General features: G+C 36.5%; 1 protein-coding gene across 1 annotated transcript; it reads right to left on the bottom strand.

The window, feature by feature from the left end:
• Positions 1-16,187: 16,187 nt before the first annotated feature.
• Positions 16,188-16,767, bottom strand: LOC143908323 (potassium/sodium hyperpolarization-activated cyclic nucleotide-gated channel 3-like). Its single transcript, XM_077425953.1, has 2 exons — positions 16,490-16,767; positions 16,188-16,416 (listed from the first exon to the last, which is right to left on the bottom strand). The coding sequence occupies exons 1-2, from the start codon at positions 16,765-16,767 to the stop codon at positions 16,188-16,190; spliced, it is 507 nt and encodes a 168-aa protein (XP_077282079.1).
• Positions 16,768-21,907: the final 5,140 nt, after the last annotated feature.

Below are 21,907 nucleotides of genomic sequence, written 5' to 3'. Positions count from 1 at the left end.
AAAGCTCGTTCTCTGAAACGGCTTCATAGATCGCAAAATTCTTTTACAGGAGTAAAGTTTAGGTACTAATGAAGGGTGGGATTGTAAAATAATTAGTAATAATTGAAAATAATGTAAAAATGTCTAAAGGCCTATCTACATAGGACGCAGAACGCGAGTCGCAGCCCGGTCGCAGGTCGCAAGACAGACGCAGCGTGACGTATTTCCGGCTGCAGGCTGCAATACGCAAGACGCACAGAAGTTGGGCGAACTTTAACTTTTGCGTCTTGCGTCGAAGCGATTAGCCAATCAGCGTATCGTCACAATATATATCGTGTTATAACGCGGCAACTCAGTACATCAGGTTAGGCCATCTAAGTAATGGCTACACGTAATTCAACTGGCAGGCTGGGGCGAATAGATCTTTTCGTAAAGAGAGGACGCACAAGATCACATAACTTATTAAATTGACTTGGCACCATTCTTGTAAATTCGAAGAATTCTTCGTGATCTTCCTCTTGCATATAGGAAAAGAGATTACGAAAATGACCCAAATCATCACGTAAACGATTTATAGGTCGAACCCACCATCTTCTCCTCGAACGATTCAATATACCAAATCGTAATAATTTGGCAGACAGATTACTTAAACTTGCACACAGTAATAGTAGTAATTTACGTCTCCTTGTACTCATCTTTATTTGCTCAAAAAAACAATTGTTGCCTCTGAAAGAGAGGTTATGATATTAGGAGAGACCAGATATAAAAGTGTAACGCGGGATATGTTCTATATTATATATCTATATTATCTATATTTTATATATTGCTCACACAACATAGCCAAAAACGTATGTACCTAATATTATAATACTCTATTTTTCTCGGGAAAAATACTCGCTGCGTATATATGTAGACTACGTAGACGCAAAAATCTTGCGACCTGCAACTTGCGACTTGCGTTCTGCGTCTTATGTAGATAGGCCTTAACGCGATATCTGTACCACATATCTTTCAAAGCTCGTTCTTTGAAACGGCTTCATAGATCGCAAAATCCTTTTACAGGAGTAAAGCTAGGTACTAATGAAGGGTGGGATTGTAAAACAATTAGTAATAATTGAAAAAAATGTAAAAATGCCTAACGAGATATCTGTATCATATATCTGTCCTGGTTCGATTGCTGTGTAGGAACCAGACAATGTAGCCAACCCCGAAACTGCCCACAGCTGTGTAGGGAGCAGCATATCTGTCTCCCTTCCGATTGGTCAGCCCCCTCTCCTGCGCTAGCAAGAGGGTTGAGAGTTACGAGATTGGCAGAACTGAGTCCCGACGACCGTTACTTTTGTACTGACTCTTGTGGCTGTTGCGTGGTCTGCAATAAAGTATTATTTATATCAGCAGTAATCGAGTGTATAGTTATTCCTCGATACCTCTCGTCAAGACATCGGCAGTAGGCCGACACCCGGAGAGATAATCGACCTCCTGTGGTACTTAATTCCTACAGCTGCGTGCGCCATCGCGCCATCTCTCGCAAGATCCGTGAACTACTGCTGTGACATAATTGCTGCTCTGCGTGAATATTTTTGTGAAAAATATACACGATCGTTTCAAAGCTCTCATTTTTATTTTAGGCTTTCAATCTCAATTTCAAAGGTACGTTATTGTTTGTGCACGTCTTCTGAAGGGTGGGAAAGTTTAATTTCGTACATATTACATATACAACTGTTTATATTAGAAAATAAGGTTATGAGGTGACAGAATTTTAAAATTATTTTCAATTATTACTAATTATTTGACAATCCCACTCTTTATTAGTACCTCTACTTTACTCCTGTAAAAGGATTTTGCGATCTGTAAAGCTGTTTCAAAATGAGACCTTTGACTGTAATTGTCGGTAATTTGAACGGCTTTAGCATCCCCTTAAAGATTTGTATATGACGGAATTGAACTTCAGTCGATAAAAAAGTGATATTTTTTAATTTATAGATAGTATTTTTGTGAATTGGTGTGTATATATGTTTGCTTAATTGAATTATATATAAAACAGGGTAAATATATGTTTAAAAAGAATTCCCGCATTCATGAATATAATGGAGAAACGACGTTATTCTAACGCATGATTGTTGCCAATTTCATGGGAATGCTTATTTCTGGCGCGAAGTTATTAATGACCACGTGGCCAGCGCATGATCATGTAACGTATTTCTTCTTGCACGCGCGTTCTCTAAAAAAGAATCATCGTTCTGCTTGAGCCTTCACGATGAGAATATTTATGTTTCTGATATCTTTCCTTTCTACGTAATGCTGATCGTTCTTCGGATATCGAATTTCCGTGATTACCAATACAAAAAACAGCTTATTTCATCAATCTAGAAGGTCAGATAATAATAGAAATAGCATTAAAATTATATATCTTAAATTAAAATATTTTTGACAGATTGAAAAAGTTTATTTTATTAATCTAGGAGGTCATATAATATGCTTGAGCCTTCACGTTGAGAATCTTCCTGTTCTTGATATCTTTCTTTTCTACGCAATGCTGATCGTTCTCCGAGTATCGAATTTCCGTGATTACCGATACGAAAAATAGTTTATTTCATCAATTTAGAAGGTCAGATAATAATAGATATAGCATTAAAATTATATACATTCAATTAAAATATGTTTGACAGATTGAAAATTGTTTTCTAGAAAGTATTAAACATTGCAGATATTACATTTCTTATTTTCCAGTTAAGTTTATAATTTAGATTGGCATAAGCAAGCCCGGCATCACCCTAGGAACCGGCCCTAGGATATGCATTATGCATTTTCCTCCTCCAATGAAAAACAAAAAAAAATATTATCAAAAAAACTAAAAAATATGTATTTTTTTTAAGTATAGAAAATTATAAACGGAAGTGAGTGAGTGAGTATGTGTGTGGGTTTTGGGAAGGGATCGGAGCCCGGGGACAAGGGGCCCCCACACAAAATTGTCTTTAAAAAATTTTTTTTTCCGAAGGTAAATATTACTATTCGGGGAAAAGAAGGAAGGAAGAGCTTTTGAGCCCGCACGAAGCGCAGGCGAAAAAGCTAGTACTTAACATAAAATTTCTTATCCTCAACCATATCTCGTACAAAGTTATATTTTATATTTATATGCCTAAGACGTTTTTGTTTCCACCTTTACAATGCATGAATGCATGACTGATTGTCTTCATAAACTACCAAGAAATCTGTTTTTATTGCATCCAGCTCGAACAACAAATTCTTGAGCCACAAGTATTCAGTTACACACATAGCTAGCGCAACAAATTCTGCAGGACTGAGCTACAGTATTTTGTTTCTTTGTTACCCACGATATTGTATTGCCATAAAGCTTATATAGAAAACCTGAAGTTGACTTTTTGTCTTCGCTATTCCCTCAATCAGCATCAGCAAACGCGATCAGAGGTTCTCTGTCATTGTTACTTAATCTTTTACATGAGTCCATAAGGGAGTACCTTGCATGTATCTCAGAATTCTTTTTAGTCCTTTCCAGTGACTTTTCTTCGGATCATTTTGAAATCTGCTAAAGTAATTAACAGAGAAACTCAGATCGCGGATCTCGTCGTTTGTGTCAAATACATTAGATACCCAATTAATTCTCGGTAAGGTTTATCCAATCCTATACTAGTATTATCCTGAACTGCAAAATTTGTCTCCATAGGAGTCTCGCTTGGTTTGCACTCACCCATATTAAATCTACTCATTCAATAGTTTCTTATAATATACTTCTTGACTTAGAAACATTTCTTCTTTGGTTTTTGTTACATTAATTTCTAAGAAAGTATTCAGTTTTCCCATATCTTTCATTGAAAACCTACTCATTAAAGCTGTCTTTATTACAGCAAATTTCCTTTCATTATTTCCTGCTATAATTATGTCATGGACGTATATCAATATAAATGATTGCATCTAAAAATTTTCCAATATACAAGCAACGATCTGCACTAGACTTAGTCATTTCCATCTCTTGCATAAAATCATCAAAGTTGCGATTTTATTCGCGAGGGGCTTGCTTATAAGGCCATAAAACGCTTTATTTAGTTTACATACTTGATTATTAGATGCTGGAACGCCCTTTGATGCCTTCATATATACTTCCTCCTTTAAATCGCTATGTATAAACGCATTTTTAACATCCATCTGAAATGATATTAATTCTTTTTCTTTAATAATTACTAAGAGAACTCTCACCGTAGTTAAACGTGCAACGGGAGCATAAGTTTCTGTATAATCAAAACCGTAACGTGTTGTGAACAACCCTTAATTACCAATTTTGCCTTATAACGATCAACATTACCATGATTATCGAGTTTCATACTAAATACCCACCGACTGTCTATCGCCTTCTTCCCTTGAGGTAGATTACACAACGTCCATGTGTGATTTCGCTCCAGTGCTTTAATCTCTTCTCTCACTGCACCTAGCCATTCGTTTTCATCCTCTCGACCATGGATGTCCTCGAATTTCTTTGGTACATACATCCAAATAAGCCTCTGCATTAAATGCCACCACCGCATAGTCTTCCATCCATCTAGGCCTGGTTCTAACTTGTGTACTGCGTCTTAAAGGTACCGTTGTATCCTCACTCCTCTCTGGTTCAACTTTCTCGTTTTCCTCGGGTTCTTCAGTAGCGTCATCAAAACACTCTTCTGATTCTAGATCATTAGTATCACCAATATCTGCTTCTTCCTCTTGTTCCGCACCTTCATGAAGCCAAGAGTCGCTGTCAAGGGAATGTATTTCAAATTTTGTTTCGTCAAACTTCACATCCTTTCCGTAATACACTTGATCTTCCTCCGGGCTCCACAGTTTAATCCATTGACACAATATCCAATCAATTGTCATTGAAGTATTCTTGATGCAAATTTGTCAAATTTGTCGCCAATTAATTATTGTTTAGGAAACCTAAGATATGCTAGACAACCAAAGATTTTCAATTTTCCCAAGTTAGGTTTAGTTCTATACCATAACGTCGCTAGTACTTTTCCGTCAAGCGCACTAGTTGGGCTTCAATTGATTAAGTATACCGACGTCCTTACAGCATCCGTCCAGAATCGTTTTCTTTGAATTTAGAAGTAAACAGCGAGCCTTGTCACAGATAGTTCTATTCAGTTGCTCGGCGACGCCATTCTGTTTGGGTATATATCGTATAGTAAACTCAAATATAATTTCTTTCTTTTCGAAGTGCTTTTTCATTTCCTTCGACACATATTCCCTTTCGTTGTCGCATCTAAATCTACTTAATTTGCAGTTGAAATAAACTGTAGCCATTGCTTCATAAATCTTATAGAAATGAAATACCTTCGCCTTAGAGTTCACCCCATATACAGCTGTAAAATGAGTGTAGTCTATACTATTATTATAAAGCAACAGGGTTTGCATTTTTTTTATCCGCTATGATCTCGGAAACCAATGGACCGAATTTTTACCAAACGTATATGAAATAGGGGTAAAATTTCCCGGGGAGTGCTATAGGGTGTATAGTTTTTCGTTACCGATCTTCTGGAAACCGGTTTTTCTAATTTCTTCAATTTTTCGGTAAATAATTGACGGAATTTCAAAGAATTGTATATAAAACAGGGGTTGAATTTTCCGCGGAGTGCCATAAAATGTATAATTTTTTGTTACCGATCTCTTTGGAAACCGATACTGAAATTTTTGAAATTAAAAACTATTTAACCGAATTTTTATTAAATTTCATATACTTTTAATATCGATTTTTTTGAAAACCGGTATCAGAAGTTTTTCGAATTAAAAACCATTTGACCGAATTTTTATTAAATGTATATGAAATAGGGGTAAAATTTCCCGGGGAGTGTAGAGGTAGAGTGTATAGTTTTTGTTACCGATTTTCTGAAAACCGGTTTTTTTATTTTTCTAATTTTTCGAGAAATAATTGACCGAATTTTTACTAAAAATATATGAAATAGGGGTAGAATTTCTCAGGGAGAACTATAAAGTGTATAATTTTTTATTACCGAGATCATAGCAAATAAAAAAGGGCTACAAACTGTTTTTTTATTATAATAGTAAAGAATTTTACATAAAACAAGAGTAGAATTTTCGAAACTAAATAAGTTGTTAAATTCACATGTTAAATATTAATCAATTAATCAATATCGAAAGTCGCTTTCGGAAAATAATTGATCGAATCTTCCTGTGGTGTTATTTTTTGACCCGGTATTTATTCCTTATACAGACACACACACACATACAAACACTAACACAAACACACATACACAACAGGTGTAAATCCGACCAGGCAACCTCCACGTGGTACATCTTGGGTAATGCTAATGCCGGCGGTATTGACACAAAATTGAGGTATGGCATATTATATGCAAAAATGCTTTATTTCCGAAATATAAGTTTGTAATATTGAAAATTAAAAAATGGCAAAAGATACGCGTATGATAGCAATGCATATGGAGAGAGGGAGAGAAAGAAAAAGAGAGAGAGAGAGAGACTATTTGCGTGTCTTAATACACATGTTCTCCGGGGCGAAGCCCGGCGGGGCATGCTAGTTATATATAAATGTAACAATGTATTTACGTTCATCATACGATGTCGGAGTGATTGGGCTAAAAACGTCACTATAATATGCACCAGCTGCAACGGTCTAGTTGCCGATTACGCATTGAATTGTGCGGGAGCTTCGTCTGCTTCCCTTCCGCGCACAAACACACCTTCTGGCTTAGTATTTACGATCATACTCATCCCTTCCACTTGAGATAATAAACGCTTAAGAGTGTTAGAAGTATTTTGATTGGCCTATTTTTTTGTAACATTCTGATTGGTTAATGATTCTACTAGTAAGATAATGTCCCTAGTCTATACTGGACTCTATGTACGTTTCTTTTCAGATGATACACATCTTAGCTTTTATATAGCTTCAGTTTGTTTCCGCCTTGCCTCGACGCAAGCCGCCTGTATCTGCGTTCCGCAAATATATTCATTATACCAATAAATTTGTGTAATTTATTCAATAAAGAGATTCAAAGTGTAAATTTCCTTTTATGCCCAGACCTCAACACTTTCCGACATTAAGGCCGTTTCTTCATTCGCATACAACTTTAACGCGTATGAATGTCTCTTGTTTAATTCCGCGACCTCCACGACACGTCCGTTTCTTTCGATCGAACCCGTTCCATTTTCGAATACAACGCGATAATTATTTTCTTCTAGTTTCCGCACTGAGAGAAGACTATGTTCTAAACCCGGAACAATTAACATGTCATTCCCTTCTACGTGTGAAGGGATACGCACAAAGCAATAAGCTTGCGACTCACTTGACTCCACAGCGCCAGACTTCACTGCCATATTTGCCAATTTCTCCTGCTTATCCGGTTGAATTTTTTTCCTACACTCCGCACGTATATGCCCGAATCCACCACAGTTGTGACAGCGAATCCTACTTCTTCCGCCTGTCCACGACTTTCCCGGTAAACTTGTCTTGTTTTGAACTAAAAAGGCAGCCGGTCATTCCGATTGTGTATGTTTTTTCTTACCGAAGTCTGATTGATCCTGCTTATAAATAATAAACAAGAAGTAACCTTTTCAAAAAAAAAATAAATAAATTACATTGCTTTTATCTTCAAATTTCATTTTTTCCGTATTAGGCCAGTCATATTAGACTAATTTAGGGGGTTAACCTTCCAATTAATCTTCCCAGGTTGTAACCACCATGAATCACTTTGATTTTAAGTGTTATAAGTGAGATTAATTTTGCTTCGCAAAATTAACGCGCAATAAAAAGTAATTAACAATATTATTAACAAAAAACGCGATTTTTTTATTTTTTCTCAAATATCTCGAAAACTAAGCAAGATAGGGTAACTATACCTAGATAGGGTACCTTTTTTGTAGAGCGTAAAATTATCTACATTAATGATCTGAACAACATTTATCGTCAAGTCAGTCGTTTAGCTTGCACGCGCCGTCAAAGTCCGAGACTCGGATCCCAAAAACCCACGATTTCATCGTTTTTTTATGTTACGCCGCTAATTTTTTTCCGTCATTTAAAATGGAATTAAAAATCCCCCCAAAATTACACATCATCTGAGAACTACAAAGAATACTTTTCATGGTGTAACATTTATTAGACTCTTTTTCTTTAGTTTGTAGCTATGTAAGCAAAAAATTTTGATTTTTTAGAATAGTCTTAGTTTTTTGCTGTTTTTAGGTCTTAGATCTTATTTGAGATAAATTTTATCGTATGCATCTTGTTGTGGACAAAATTTGCCACAAAAAATGATCCTTGTATTATTTTCGTACGACAAACGCTGATTTTTTTATTGACGCGCAAAGTTATCCAATATTGCGCACAGGTCAGATAACGCTTGTTTTACACTAAAATAATTATTTTTTATTAAAATTTACGTGATTTTTTGCATTATTATTGAACCGTATTGCAAAGCCGTCTTTTTTTAGAAAAAATAAAAAAATTGCGTTTTTTGTTGATAATATTGTTAATAACTTTTTATTGCGGATTTATCAATTTTTAGATGCTTCAATAATTCAACTTTTTTGAGCCGGGGTTCTCTTCGTGTATTTTCCTGTTGGCTATTGCTGGAGGGCAGTGAATAACTCCGCACAGAGATTATGATTAAGATATTGATACTTTATTTGTAAGATACTTTGAGAGCACATGTAATGTCGTGAATCATGAGCTTGATTCAGAGTGTGTGTGCGTGTTGGGTGCGCACGCAGTAAGTCCCCGTGCACGTCTCGTGTTAGTAACGTCGTTCGTCCATAGATGGCGTCATTGTAGCTTTTGGCTCCTAATTTGAACACTCCTCCTCAATGACGTCATCTTCATCGTTGGATAATACCAGTCCACTTGCTTTTGACAGTTTCCGGAGCTTCACTTGGTGTATTGCTTTTGTCAGCATGTCTGCAAACATGTCTTCACTTGGACAATATTCAAGCAAAATTTTGTTACCTTCGCTTAGATCCTTTACGAAATGATACTTTGTGTCAATATGCTTGGATCGTTTACTGAATTTTTTGTTGCTGGCCAATTTGATGCAGCTCTGGTTGTCCTCGTATATCTTCACTGGTAGCTTTATATTCTCTTGGAAATCTTGCAGTAATTTTGTCAACCATAACATCTCTTGACATCCATCACTCAACGCGATGTATTCTGCTTCAGCGGATGACAGCGCCACACAAGACTGTTTCCTGCAAGCCCAACTGATTGTGCTTCCATAATACTTAAACAAGTACCCGCTATTCGATTTTCTGTCTGCCTTAGACTCTGCCCAATTTGCGTCTGCATAGCCAATGAGTCCTTCATCCTTTTGACTGTTACTTCCCAATTTGAGCTTATATTTTTCTGTATACTTCAGGTATTTTGCAATCTTTTTGGCTTCTATCCAGTCTGTTTCTGTCGGGTTGTTTAACTTTTTGCTCAATATTGCGACGCTGGCCTTTATATCCGGTCGTGTAGATGTAGCTATGTACAATAAACTTCCGATTAAACTTTGAAAGTTTTTGTTATCCTGCAGTAATCTGTTATCTTCTAGCCCCTCATATCCGACACTTAGTGGTGTCTTGGATCCTTTTGCATCCTTTAGTCCATAAGTCTTTAGAATGTTATATATGTGCTTCCTTTGATGCAAGTAGTAGACCCCTTCTTTGTCCCTCTCTATCTGAATTCCTGAATATTCTTTAATTCTTCCTAGTTTTGTTAGTGTATATACATTTGATAGTGCCTCTTCTAACTTGATTATCTCTTCCGTGCTGTTAGATGCTATTATGATGTCGTCCACGTAGGTCGTCACGTAGCATATAGTACCTTTATTACGCTTTATATAAAGGCATGGATCAGCTTGGCCTTGTGTATATCCTGATTTCTCTAGTTTATCCGAAATATTCTTGTTCCACAAGTTTGCTGACTGTTTCAAACCATATAGACTTTTGTTTAACTTTAATACGTAGTGTTCCTTTCCTTTGACTTCATATCCTTTAGGTTGTCGCATATATATTGTTTCCGTCAAGTCTGCGTTTAAGAATGCATTTTTTATATCATAGTGTTGCACTTGTAATTTATCTCTGCCTGCTATAGTTAATAGAGTCCTTAACGTTGTCTGCTTGACCACTGGTGCAAATACTTCATGATGATCTATTCCGTACTCTTGATTATACCCTAGTGCAACTAATCTCGCCTTATAACGAGTTATATTTCCTTTTTCGTTCTTTTTGAGTTTGAATATCCACTTGCATCCTATAAATTTTGCGTCCTCTGGTGGTTCTACTAACTTCCACGTCTTGTTTGCGATTAATGATTCATATTCTTCGTCAAGTGCCCTTTTCCAATTACACTTATTCTTTCCTGCTAGTGCTTCCTCAATCGTCTTTGGCTCGTCATCTTCATGTGTCGTTATCATTCCAGCAAATTCACCAAATCTTGATGGTGCGATTCCTTTATTCTTTCGCTTTGATTTTCTTTGTGGTGTTTCTGTTATGCCTGGTTCTTCTGTTGACTGTTCTATCTCGTCTTTTTTGTTTTCTTCTTCTTCTTTCTTTATATTTTCTTCTTTTCTTTCATCTTCCTTAGTCGCTTGTTTTAGATTTTGGATGATTTCCATTTCTTCTTCTGATGTTTCAATTTCCTTTTCTTTGCTATGCTCCTCCTGTTTCTGCTTGCCGTCCAGAAATATTACATTTCTACTGATAACAATCTTGCTTGTTGCTTTATCTAATAACCTGAATGCTTTTGACTGCTCACTATACCCTACGAAATGTAACTTGTTCGCTTTATTATCCAATTTGCGTCTTAACTCATCTGGAACTTTTACATATGCTATGCATCCGAAAATGTGTATGTCCTTTAAATTTGGCTTCTGTGAATGCCATTTTTCGTATGGTATTCTGTCTTCAGATTTAGTTGGCAATCTGTTTTGTAGGTAATTAGCTGTAACTACAGCTTCACCCCAGTACTTCTTGGCCAAACCACTGTCAATAATCATGCATCTAGCCATTTCAATCAAGTACCTGTTCTTTCTTTCGGCCTTACCATTTTGTTGTGGTGAAAAGGGTGCCGTAAGTTCCATCTTGATACCCTCCTCCTTAAGGTAATCCGTCATCTGTTTATTCACGTATTCTTTACCGCGATCAGACCTCAATATCTTAGGCTTCCTGTTAAATTTTGTCTTGACTGCTTCAATGTACTCTTTGACATATCTGAAAACCTCCGATTTGTGTGCTAGTAAAAATACTTCCGTATAGCCGCTATAATCATCGATCATTGTTAAAACATACCTTTTTCCACCTGGCGTAATGGTTTGCATAGGACCGCAAACATCACTGTGTACGATCTCCAAGATATCCTTTGTTTGTCTACTTGACACTTTTGGAAAAGACTTCTTACTCATCTTTCCTTGGATACAGTCCTCACATGCTTCCTTAATTCCACAGTCCTGTAGTGTAATTCCGTGTGCCATGTTCTCCTTTGCTAGTTTCCTTATTGCGTCCGGATCCCTATGTCCTAGCTTCCTGTGCCATGTATGAATACATTTATCCGAATGTGTCTTCATTGATGATAAAGCCTTATGCTCCGTTCTGAGCCTATACAGGTTTCCTACGCTTTCTGCTGTAACAACTATCTTCTTATCTTCCAGTATGTTGCATACTTCCCTTTTGAATTCTATTGTGAATCCGTTTTCTGTAATTTTCTTTACTGATAGTAAATTACTGTGTAAACCTGGTATGTATAGGACATTTTTCAATGTAATTGTCTTCATAGTATTTCCGTTATAATACTTAATTCTTCCTGATCCTATACCCATTACTTTAGCTTCCTTTCCGTTTGCTACTGTGACTTTATCTTCCACGGATGTGAATGTTTTGTCGAAGAACTCTCTGCTATTCGTCATATGACTTGTGGCGCCCGAATCAACGTACCATGATTTCCTTGAATCATCTTCATTGCTTGTGCTAAAACAAAGATTATCCTTATCGTCTTTATCCGCGGTTGCTGTATTCGCCTTTTCGTTCTTCTCTTTCCAAGCTTTGTACTTTCTGCAATCCTTCTTCATATGCCCTTTCTTTTTACAGAAAAAACATTCTGCAAGATCCTGTCGCTGTTTCGTGTATTTTCCACTGTCTCGCGTCTTTAAAGCTTTGTCCTGCATTTCATTTGCTCCAGCGGAATTGCTTATTCTTCTGCGATATTCATCGATGAGCTTTCCTTTTACCAAACTAAGAGTTAAATCCTCTTCCGATCTGCTTTCGAGTGCATTCATTAGACTGTTATACGAATCTGGAAGACTACCAAGTATCATTGCAATAAACAATTGTTCTTTTATATTCTCTCCGATAGCCTCTAATTTATCCTTTATTATTGACATATTAACAATGTGTTCTTCCATATTACCATTTTCTGCGAGTTTCATGCTGCACAGGTTCTTTAGTAAAATAACCTTACTTGATAGTGAAGATTTTTGATGGTAGTCTTGTAGTGCCTTCCAAGTTGCCGCCGCTGTTGTCTTACTGCGAATATGTGTGAGCTGGTTATCCTCTACTCCTGGTCCAATCGTCGCTCTTGCCTGTGCGTCCTTGGTTAGCCACGCTGCCTCTGGTTGTACTGGTGCCGCCTTGCTCACGACGTCCCACAGGCCTTCTTTTATGAGTAGTAACTCAACTTTATATTTCCATGACTCGTAATTGTCGTTGTTCAGCTTGGCGATCATCACACGAGGTGTTTCCGCCATTTTCGTGCTCTCTTATAACGTCTTAACCTGTACCTTATTTTATGCGACTTTATTCTTCTTGTATTGCCTTTATGATCTTAATCAATCTTAAGCCTGGGCCCATAACCTGTTGGCTATTGCTGGAGGGCAGTGAATAACTCCGCACAGAGATTATGATTAAGATATTGATACTTTATTTGTAAGATACTTTGAGAGCACATGTAATGTCGTGAATCATGAGCTTGATTCAGAGTGTGTGTGCGTGTTGGGTGCGCACGCAGTAAGTCCCCGTGCACGTCTCGTGTTAGTAACGTCGTTCGTCCATAGATGGCGTCATTGTAGCTTTTGGCTCCTAATTTGAACATTTCCTTTTAAGTACTATTATTGAACTACAAAACCCTTGAACAACTTTTTTTGTAGCCACACATTCAAGAAATATGTCATTATTTGTAAAAACTTGCATTTTACAGTTTTCTCCTGACGTTTTAACACTTAAAAGAAAATTGCAACAGTTCCGGCCTATGTAGGTGTACGAAATCACTTTTTGAAATCTTAAAGATGATACATGAATTTTTATAGATTTGTTGTAACATAGAAACGCTTTCAAAAGCTCTCTGGATTTAAAAGTCCCAGAGTATCCGAATAAGTGCTCTAAAAACACGGTGTCCGCGCAGTGTTAAATTAATAATTGATTTAACTTTCTATAAATTATTTACAATGATTTAAAAAATGCTTATTAGCATCAAAAGTTAAACCAATTCAAGACAAATTATCGTGCAGTTTGTTGAGTGTAAAAAAGTATATTAATTCATACAAAAAATATTACTAGGCTACAAAAATTAGTCCAACTAAAAATAGCAGTTTTTTCTATTTAATTGTAGTTATTTTTCTAATTCTTTTTTTAATTATTTGTCTTATTATTTTTTCTATACAGGGTCTCCTTGCACTCATTGTCAGTGTCAAAACAAGCGGCTTTAACAAATCGAAAATGTTTAACAAACATATGTCCGAATCTGAACAGGTTTCGGAGTTATAGGGTATTGAAGTTGCTTTTATAAGAAAACAAATGAAAGTAAATGCTGTTTAATGTTCTTTAGTCTGTTCAAAGCTTTATAAAAGGTGCTCAAAAATTTCTCTGTTGACTTCAACACACTTTCTAGTTCTAGCATAAATTAATAAATTCTTTTAAACTTTTTGAAAAATATATATGTTTCGCGGATGACATCGACAGTATTAAGTGTCAATTGCTTATAGTTGTTCTGACTCTTGGAAGAATTTTTCTACATCTTTTGTAAAGCTTTTAACAGAATAAAGAACATTAAACAACATTTACTTCAATTTATGTGTGTATTATCTTACGAAAACTTCAATACCCTATAACTCCGCGTTAAGATTCGGATATATGTTTATTTCGGATATTTACATATTTATGACTTGTTTTCATGTGTTAAAGCCGCTGTACCAAACTTGGTACTGATTGCGAGTGCAGGGACACCCTTTATTTGGAGGGATTATACAAGAGAAAGAAAAAAAAATATATATATAATATATATATATATATATATATATATATATATACATAGACATATTTTATATATAATTATATATATATGTATTTATGTATATTTGTATATAAAAATTTTTTTTATCAAAAATAATAGTGGAAGTAGTATATATAATAATAGTAGTAATAGTAATACTAACAATATAGTAGTAGTGTTATAGCAGCAACAAATATTGCTATTATTATCAATATAGGTATTATCAATATAAAAAAAGAATTACTTGTTAAATCACCAAGGACATTGCGGGGCAAATTATGAAGAATCATGATATCTAGCAATCTTTGGTTGCTATGAAATAGAGTCTCTTGATTTAAGTGATCTAAGGGAATGTTAGAAAATATTATAGAGAAATATGTACTTTGTCAGTTTATCTTTCCAGTAGTTAGCTAACATATAATTTAGCTTTCTTATTCAAATCTCTTTGCTTTTAACTAACCTGAAAGAGTGTCAGATATAATATTCTCCTTGAAGCAGTTGTCCTGGTAACGATATTTATAATAGAAAATCAGCTTGTCTTGCAAATATAATGGAAGCTTATTCTGATGAATGTACTCTTTCACTTCGTGCATAATTTGTTGATATTTGAGTTTTGGCTTTGCCGATGATTCCAAGAGTTGAAGGATTGTGACTGTGATCACAAAATCTTTTATTATGTTTGTTTTATTTACATTTGTACAAAAAAGCAAAAAATAAATTATTTTAATAAAAATTGGAAAATTTGCTAGGAAATAAAATATTAGAATGTTAATATAGAAAGAAATGACTTAATACCAATCAAGTAAATTATATAGCCTTTCCCCAAGAGTAGAAGTATGCATCTTAATATTGTGTCCAAAATACCAAAACTGTCAAACTCTACGAAATTAGAGCCGATCAAATTACTCACACTAATATGCATAAATACTAAATACACCTCCCAATTAGACTTATCATCAAGTTTTGTCGAAATATAATATGCATCTGAGCTCTGAAATTATTCCACTGTATAAATACAAAGATAATGCATTACTAATTTTCTATTTATAGAATGATTTAATATAAGCCCGATAAAAAATTTCATGAAAACATATCTAAATATATATATAAACATACACATAATATACAATATTATATATAATTATATTTTTATATTTAATTATTATATTTATACATATATATGTATAATTATATATGAGCAATTTTTTCTCATTTTCTCAAATTTTACTCTTTATCACAAAAATAATACAAAAATTATTTTTTTAATTGTTTTTTAACTTTTTTCTTATTATTTTTCTACATTATACAAACAAAGATTATACAAAAGAAAGAAAAAATATATAGACATAGTTTATATATAATTATATTTTTATATACTTCTTTTAACTTCTAAATATTTTTGGGAGACCAAATTAATTATAGAAATCACCGTACTTTCATCGTTTTTCCTTGTATATGCATGACGATATAGGGAAAGATATAACTTACACAGCTACTCCAGTGAAATATTAATAATGTTAAAATAATGAGCCATATTGTTATATGTTGAGCTTGAGAAATCCCACAACTCTATTAAAAAAAAAAAAACAGTTTAAATTAATTTATTGATAAAATTCAAGCCATTTTTTAATATTTGTACAATATTATGATGATTACCGCATTAATCTGTTGAATATTTCGCCGTACTGTAGGCATGCGAATCAATTTCAAGATAGGCAAAAATTCGAGAATAAGTAACGCAGAATTTGAATCTGGACCAGGTGGTAAGATAAGTGTAGGATAAAACCACGTGTATGGTACTGAGCTGATAAAATCAACAAAGAAGTATCCCTTCACATAACGTCTGTTTAAATACGTACGTTTATTATTTTTGTATATTTAGAATAGAGGAAAAACAGATAATAATCAGTGAGAAATTAATGCATCTAATCTATATGTTATTGTGGTGCAATCACCGTGCTACTAGAGTGGTGTCAAGAAAAATCTCATGTCCATCAGGCGATATAAATCCGGTGATAAAATTCAGGAATATATCGATGATGCAAATGGCGTAAGTTGGATACACAATATTCCAACGTTCAGGATTGCTACTTTTTCCGATTCTATAGAAGCACATAATATGCGGAACCGTCACAAAAATATATAAAAAAATGATAGTCATTATCGTGTCCCAGTAGAACCTACGGTAACGGTTTTCTCTGTTACACTAGTGTTCACAAAAGGAGTCAAAGCTGTTGCCTTTAATCCTCGTACCTTAACATACTAAATGGATGGATCATCCATCGATGAGATGATTTTGAGTGCCTTTTCTTTTCGAAAGCAACGGCTGTTTGACTACGAAAGACCGAACGTGTTAAAGGGTGTCGAGTGGAAACAAGAACGAACTTCTGAAGGTTTCGCTTCCAACGACTGTAGAATCTTGCGTTTGGAGGTAATTTCGGCAAATTGCTACCAGACGTCCTTGGCAAGTCGCACACATGTGCGCGTAAATTTCCTCGCTTTATCAAAACGTTCGGGTCTCGAATTGTCATACCGCGTTGACGTCGTGTTGACACATGTCAATGATTGCAAGTAAGATATGACGATCGCTAGATATACTCATGGATATACTTAAGTTTTACGATAAAGATCGCCATAGAAACCTAACAAACACTTCTAAACCTGGTTAAATATTCTTAGTATTTTTAGAAAGAAAAAGTTATCTTTTCTTTGTGTAAAATTACTAATATAGAAAAAGAGCTTCCTGATAAGTTATCCTATTTTAGAAAAATATATCCCTGGATTTTGTATTAGTAAAACTGATTTGTTGTATGTACATGCAAAAAAACTAATAAATAATTCATCCAATATTGAGAATCATCATTTATATAAAATATATAAAAACGCAATTGATGTTATTTTTTATCCAATTAATGGTTCTCACAGATATCATGTCAGAAAAAAAATTTGGTCAAAATTTTCTTTTATTATTTTCTAATATTATACTGAATTGTACTAGAAAATTTTATTATTAATATATACATTATGGTTAACAGAACACACACAAAAAAACAAAATATTATAATAAGCAGAATTTCCGCTTATGTAGGTATATACTAATCATGATCGTCGTTCTATTTGCACAGATGATTCGAATCGGATGGCTCTATACTTCAGAGAAATATTGATAATCTCTTTGAAAGATTATTTTACAAATAATATGAAACAAATAGGTAGGTACTGTATTCAAGTGGAACCCATCGGTCCTCAAGGTCGCAAGTTTTTCGTGCATATGCACTCTTCGATGACTATTAACCGCGCCGCGGTGTTATTTCGACAGAACAAAAATCATCAGCCTCGATAACGGAAGAACTGCTTAGGACAGAAATACACCGAGTACATCTGATGATCATAATAGTGATTGTACACTAAGAATTTATTAATCTATATCTATATATATAAGTCACGTTTGTCTGTCTGTCTGTCTGTCTGTCTGTCTGTCTGTCTGTCTGTACGCGAACTACTCATTCGCTAGTGGACCAAATTTTTACCAAAAATATATGAAATAGGGGTAGAATTTTTCGGGGATGAAAATGTTGTGGTTAATTTTTCGTTACCAATCTTTTTGAAAACCGGTTACGAAATTTGTCCAACTTTTCGAGAATTAATTGACCGAATCGCAAAGAATTGTATATGAAGTAGGGGTAGCATTTCCCGGAGATTGCCATAAAGTGTATAATTTTTCGTTGCCGATCTTTTTGGAAACCGGTTCCAAAATTTTTCCAATTTTTCTGGAAATAATTGATCGAATCTCAAAGAATTGTATATGCTGATTTTTTTGAAACCGCGAGTTTATTTTTCATTAATGTACTGATTTTCTTAAAACGTTTCCAATTTTTGTTTAAAAAAATATACGTGATTTTTTAAAAAATGTACATTAGAAGATGGTCAGGATGATCTATTGCTAAGAGCAGCACTAAATTATGAAATGGAGAAAGCTGTAAAAGCCAAAAAAAATAAATCTTTTTTTTATAATTTTCGGGAATAAAATCGTTTATAGGTCAATTAGTTTTAAGTGAAATATGTTGTATGTAAGATTTGTTACCGATTTTCTGGAAACCGGTTTTTCTAATTTTTCGGGAAATAATTGACCGAATTTCAAAGAGTTATATATAAAACAGGGGGATAATTTTCTGGGGAGTGCTATAAAGTGTATAATTTTTTGTTACCGATTTTTTAAAAAACCGGTATCAAAAATTTTTCAAATTTTTCGGGAATTAACCAGTTACTTCAATTTGTGACTGTCGCGAGCGATTAAGACCGGTTTTTGAAAACCGGTTACGAAATTTTTCTAATTTCTCGGAAAATAACAAGTAGTTCGCGGTCAGACAGACAGACAGACATACAAACGTCAGGTACTTATATATATAGTGTCACGACTTTTTCACTCTTGGACCGCTCCGGGACGTGTGCCGGATCAAAAGGGGACGAGGAAAGCGGAATGACAGGCCTCTCCGACGATTCCCTCGCACCTCCGACACTTCGCAAAACGAATTTACCGTTGGGCGCCAGACGCGTCAATGCAGGTCCGCGAAATCGCCAAAGAAAACCAAAACGAGACGCAAAGCGAAACGGGCGGATGTGCGAGAAATCGGCTAGCTTAACCTAAGGGCGGGGGCGGGGATGATGAAGGGCGGCGCGACATTCGTCGGGGTGACACGCCATAAATAAGGCCACGAACTCAAGCAATTAACAAATCAAAATAACATTTATTCTTTAGAAATTTGCGCGTGAAACAATAAAGGCCGATTCGGCTTCGGTCAATCAGACAAATCATATAATCAATCGCGCGAGCGTCAAAAATGAAACAAAAAAGAAATAATGATAGCGCGGACGCCAGAATGAACGAAGTACTGCGTTATCGTATAGTAAACGCGCAGAAGGCGCTGCGATTAGATCAGAAAGATACAGTATGACGAAACTTACAATTAATATGGAACATCAACAGTAAACACGAAATAATCAAGGAAATAGAAAATAAGATCTCGCAGGAAAGATCGCGGGAGGACGATACCTCACGCTCGGAGCGCGTGAACGCAACGCCGGGAGACCCACGAGAATTCTGTCGCCAATTATCTTAAGCCTAAAGGCCGGTTTTCACACGCAGTGATTGGTGGCGCCAGGCCGCGCCAGTCTACTAATGCCAGTAAAAATGCAAGTGTAAACACTTGATGCAAACTGGCGCTAGTAATGTGGCGTTTACTGGCGGTTATTGGCCAAAGCATATAACTTCAAAATTTGAAGTTATATGGTTGTTGTCATTTACTGTGTGTTTAATAAATGTTAAATATTTTTCATATTATACGCCAATCACTGTGTAAACACTTGTGAGTTTGCCAGTTGGTTCTGGCATCAATGAATGCCAGTCAGTTGGCGCCACTAATCATTGCGTGTGTAAACCGGCCTTAACGCGAGTCATTTGGGTGAATACAATACTCTGGCTTCAGTGATTTTCGTAACGCGCAGAACGATACACCGGGATACTCAAAATAGCGCAGAATCCTAGAACAAACGCGGGGAAAACTGTGCGGAATTACCGCGAGCAATAATAACACGCAATCACGACGGCACGGAGCCTATCGCGAGAATGGAGTCAATCATGCGCATACGCTCTCCCGCTAGCACGACTACTTCTTGTACGCAATCACCGAACAACGCATCCGAACATAACTATCCTAACACGCACAATTTTCTAAGGCAATTAGCTCCTCACAAACGGCCGATTAACGCGATTGATGTGCCGACGCATACGACATTCCACAAGAGCAATGTTTGGTAATTTGATACGCCGGGAACACGGGAGGCGCGAGACACAATCACGAGCGCAGACATTACACGAAACGGACTCGCAGTCAGGGGGAACAAACTCGCTGGATTTTTGGGCGACGGAAGTGGCAGTACGGGGGAACAGCGATAGAGGCAGCACCGTCGTTCCTTTCTCATCTCCTCTCTAATCCCCTCGTCGACAAACAGCAAAAGCGCGGCTGAATACAGCTGAGCTCATGAAGATTCGTTAACTTGTGCAAGATTATAGTGTATTGGACTGCAGCAAAGAATTTGCAAGAGGAATAGAGTAGAAGGAAGGAAAGCTGAAAGGATTTATCGAAACGGATAAGATTATTTCTATTTACATATATTACATATATATATAATTATTTATATAACATTTAGTTTAGAATATATTAAATAATATATTAGTCTTTAATATGTTTGGCGCACCGCCGTGTATCATAGTGTAAATAGTAGTTAATTATAGGATTGATTTCGTGTTGTCGTTTCACATTGTTAATTGTACGGTTCTTGTATTGATTAGTTATACCGGGTTAAATTATCGCGCCTATTAGCGAAACGTCGGTGGATCGCGATTAGTACGCTTGTCGATGTTCGCGCGACTCACCCGACTCGTGCTGCCCGCCCACGGGTGGCATCCCCAATTATGAGAAGAATTCGGTACTCGCTCGCGCCGTACTTCGCAGATGCGCGAGCCGGAGAACGGAAGAGAGGCACTCACCAGTCGAACGTCGTGAAGCTCACACGTTACCGTTTTGCATGTGCAAACTTGGAGTGCTCGGTCGCCCATCGCAGACCACGAAGGCCCAATCGCTAGATATCCTGCCTATCTGTGACTGCTTGCTATCCTGCCTATCTGTGCCTGCTTACCATACCTGCCTGCCCGTGCCCGCTTGCTATACCGGACTGTTGCATGCTTTCGCATTGCACGCCAGAGATCTCGCCAACGGGAGGACGACGTCGACACCCAGGAGGCGCCGGGCAACGACACGGTGAGTCGCCTCGCATTTTTTGATATTTGCTTGCTTGCTTCGCTTTATTCACTTTCGCGAGGGCACGGGCCCTCTGGTCCTTCGAGAAATTTTGTTGACCAATCGCAAATCCGGGGAGCGCCTCATACCCCCCCGTGCATTGGTCCTTCGAGCCGGATCTCGCGTTAGAAAATTACCGCCGACCTTTCGCTCACGTCGCATTATTCCTTAACTTGTTAATTTTCGCACATTCTTGTAATCGCGCATCGCGATAACACGTGGCGTGTTAAAATCTTTAGTCTCGCGCGATATCTCTCGTTCGCAATTCTTAATTCGCAGCGAGAATACTCGCGTGAACTTCTCGCTCGTCGTAACACGTTCCACCGCAGTTATCCGCACTAACGCGAATTGCAATAACGCGTGGCGTGTTAATAATCTAATTAATTCGCGACGAGAATACTCGCGTAAATCCACGATCTCGCGCGATATCTCTCGCTCGCAATTCTCTCGCTCGTTGTAACACGTTCCATCGCCGTTATTTGTACTAATCGTAAATTGTGCAATTGACGCGGTAATTATTAAAGCCCGTCATTGTTAACATAGAAACCGAAATATTCAGATCTCGAATATTCTCGGGCAAGCCATACGTTTTCGCCGCGCCGTCGACGGCCTTGACGCTCGGTCACGGGCCGGCAGCGTATATACACATTTTTTCTACATAAGCTCGCGTTCCATAATAACGCGCTACATTATTTTCGTTGTTGCTGGGTGTGTTTCGGCCAGACTCGAAATACATATTGAAAATACATACTGAAACTATTATTCCGATCGTTGGAATTCTCGCAAACATACTTGCCACCGATCGAATATA

Source organism: Temnothorax americanus, unplaced genomic scaffold, assembly GCF_048541705.1.
Source record: "Temnothorax americanus isolate GAGA-0224 unplaced genomic scaffold, ASM4854170v1 Scaffold92, whole genome shotgun sequence".
NCBI lineage: Eukaryota > Metazoa > Arthropoda > Insecta > Hymenoptera > Formicidae > Temnothorax > Temnothorax americanus.
The sequence above is the reverse complement of the archived record's forward strand: the minus strand, read 5'-3'. Positions and strand labels throughout refer to the sequence as shown.

Excerpts from the sequence above, each read along its gene's own strand:
- LOC143908323 (XM_077425953.1), bottom strand. The coding sequence starts at position 16,767 with ATGACAATTCGAGACCCGAACGTTTTGATAAAGCGAGGAAATTTACGC. Across the intron at positions 16,417-16,489 it reads CATCCATTTAGTATGTTAAG|GTTCTACTGGGACACGATAA; the intron begins GTACGAGGATTA and ends CCGTTACCGTAG.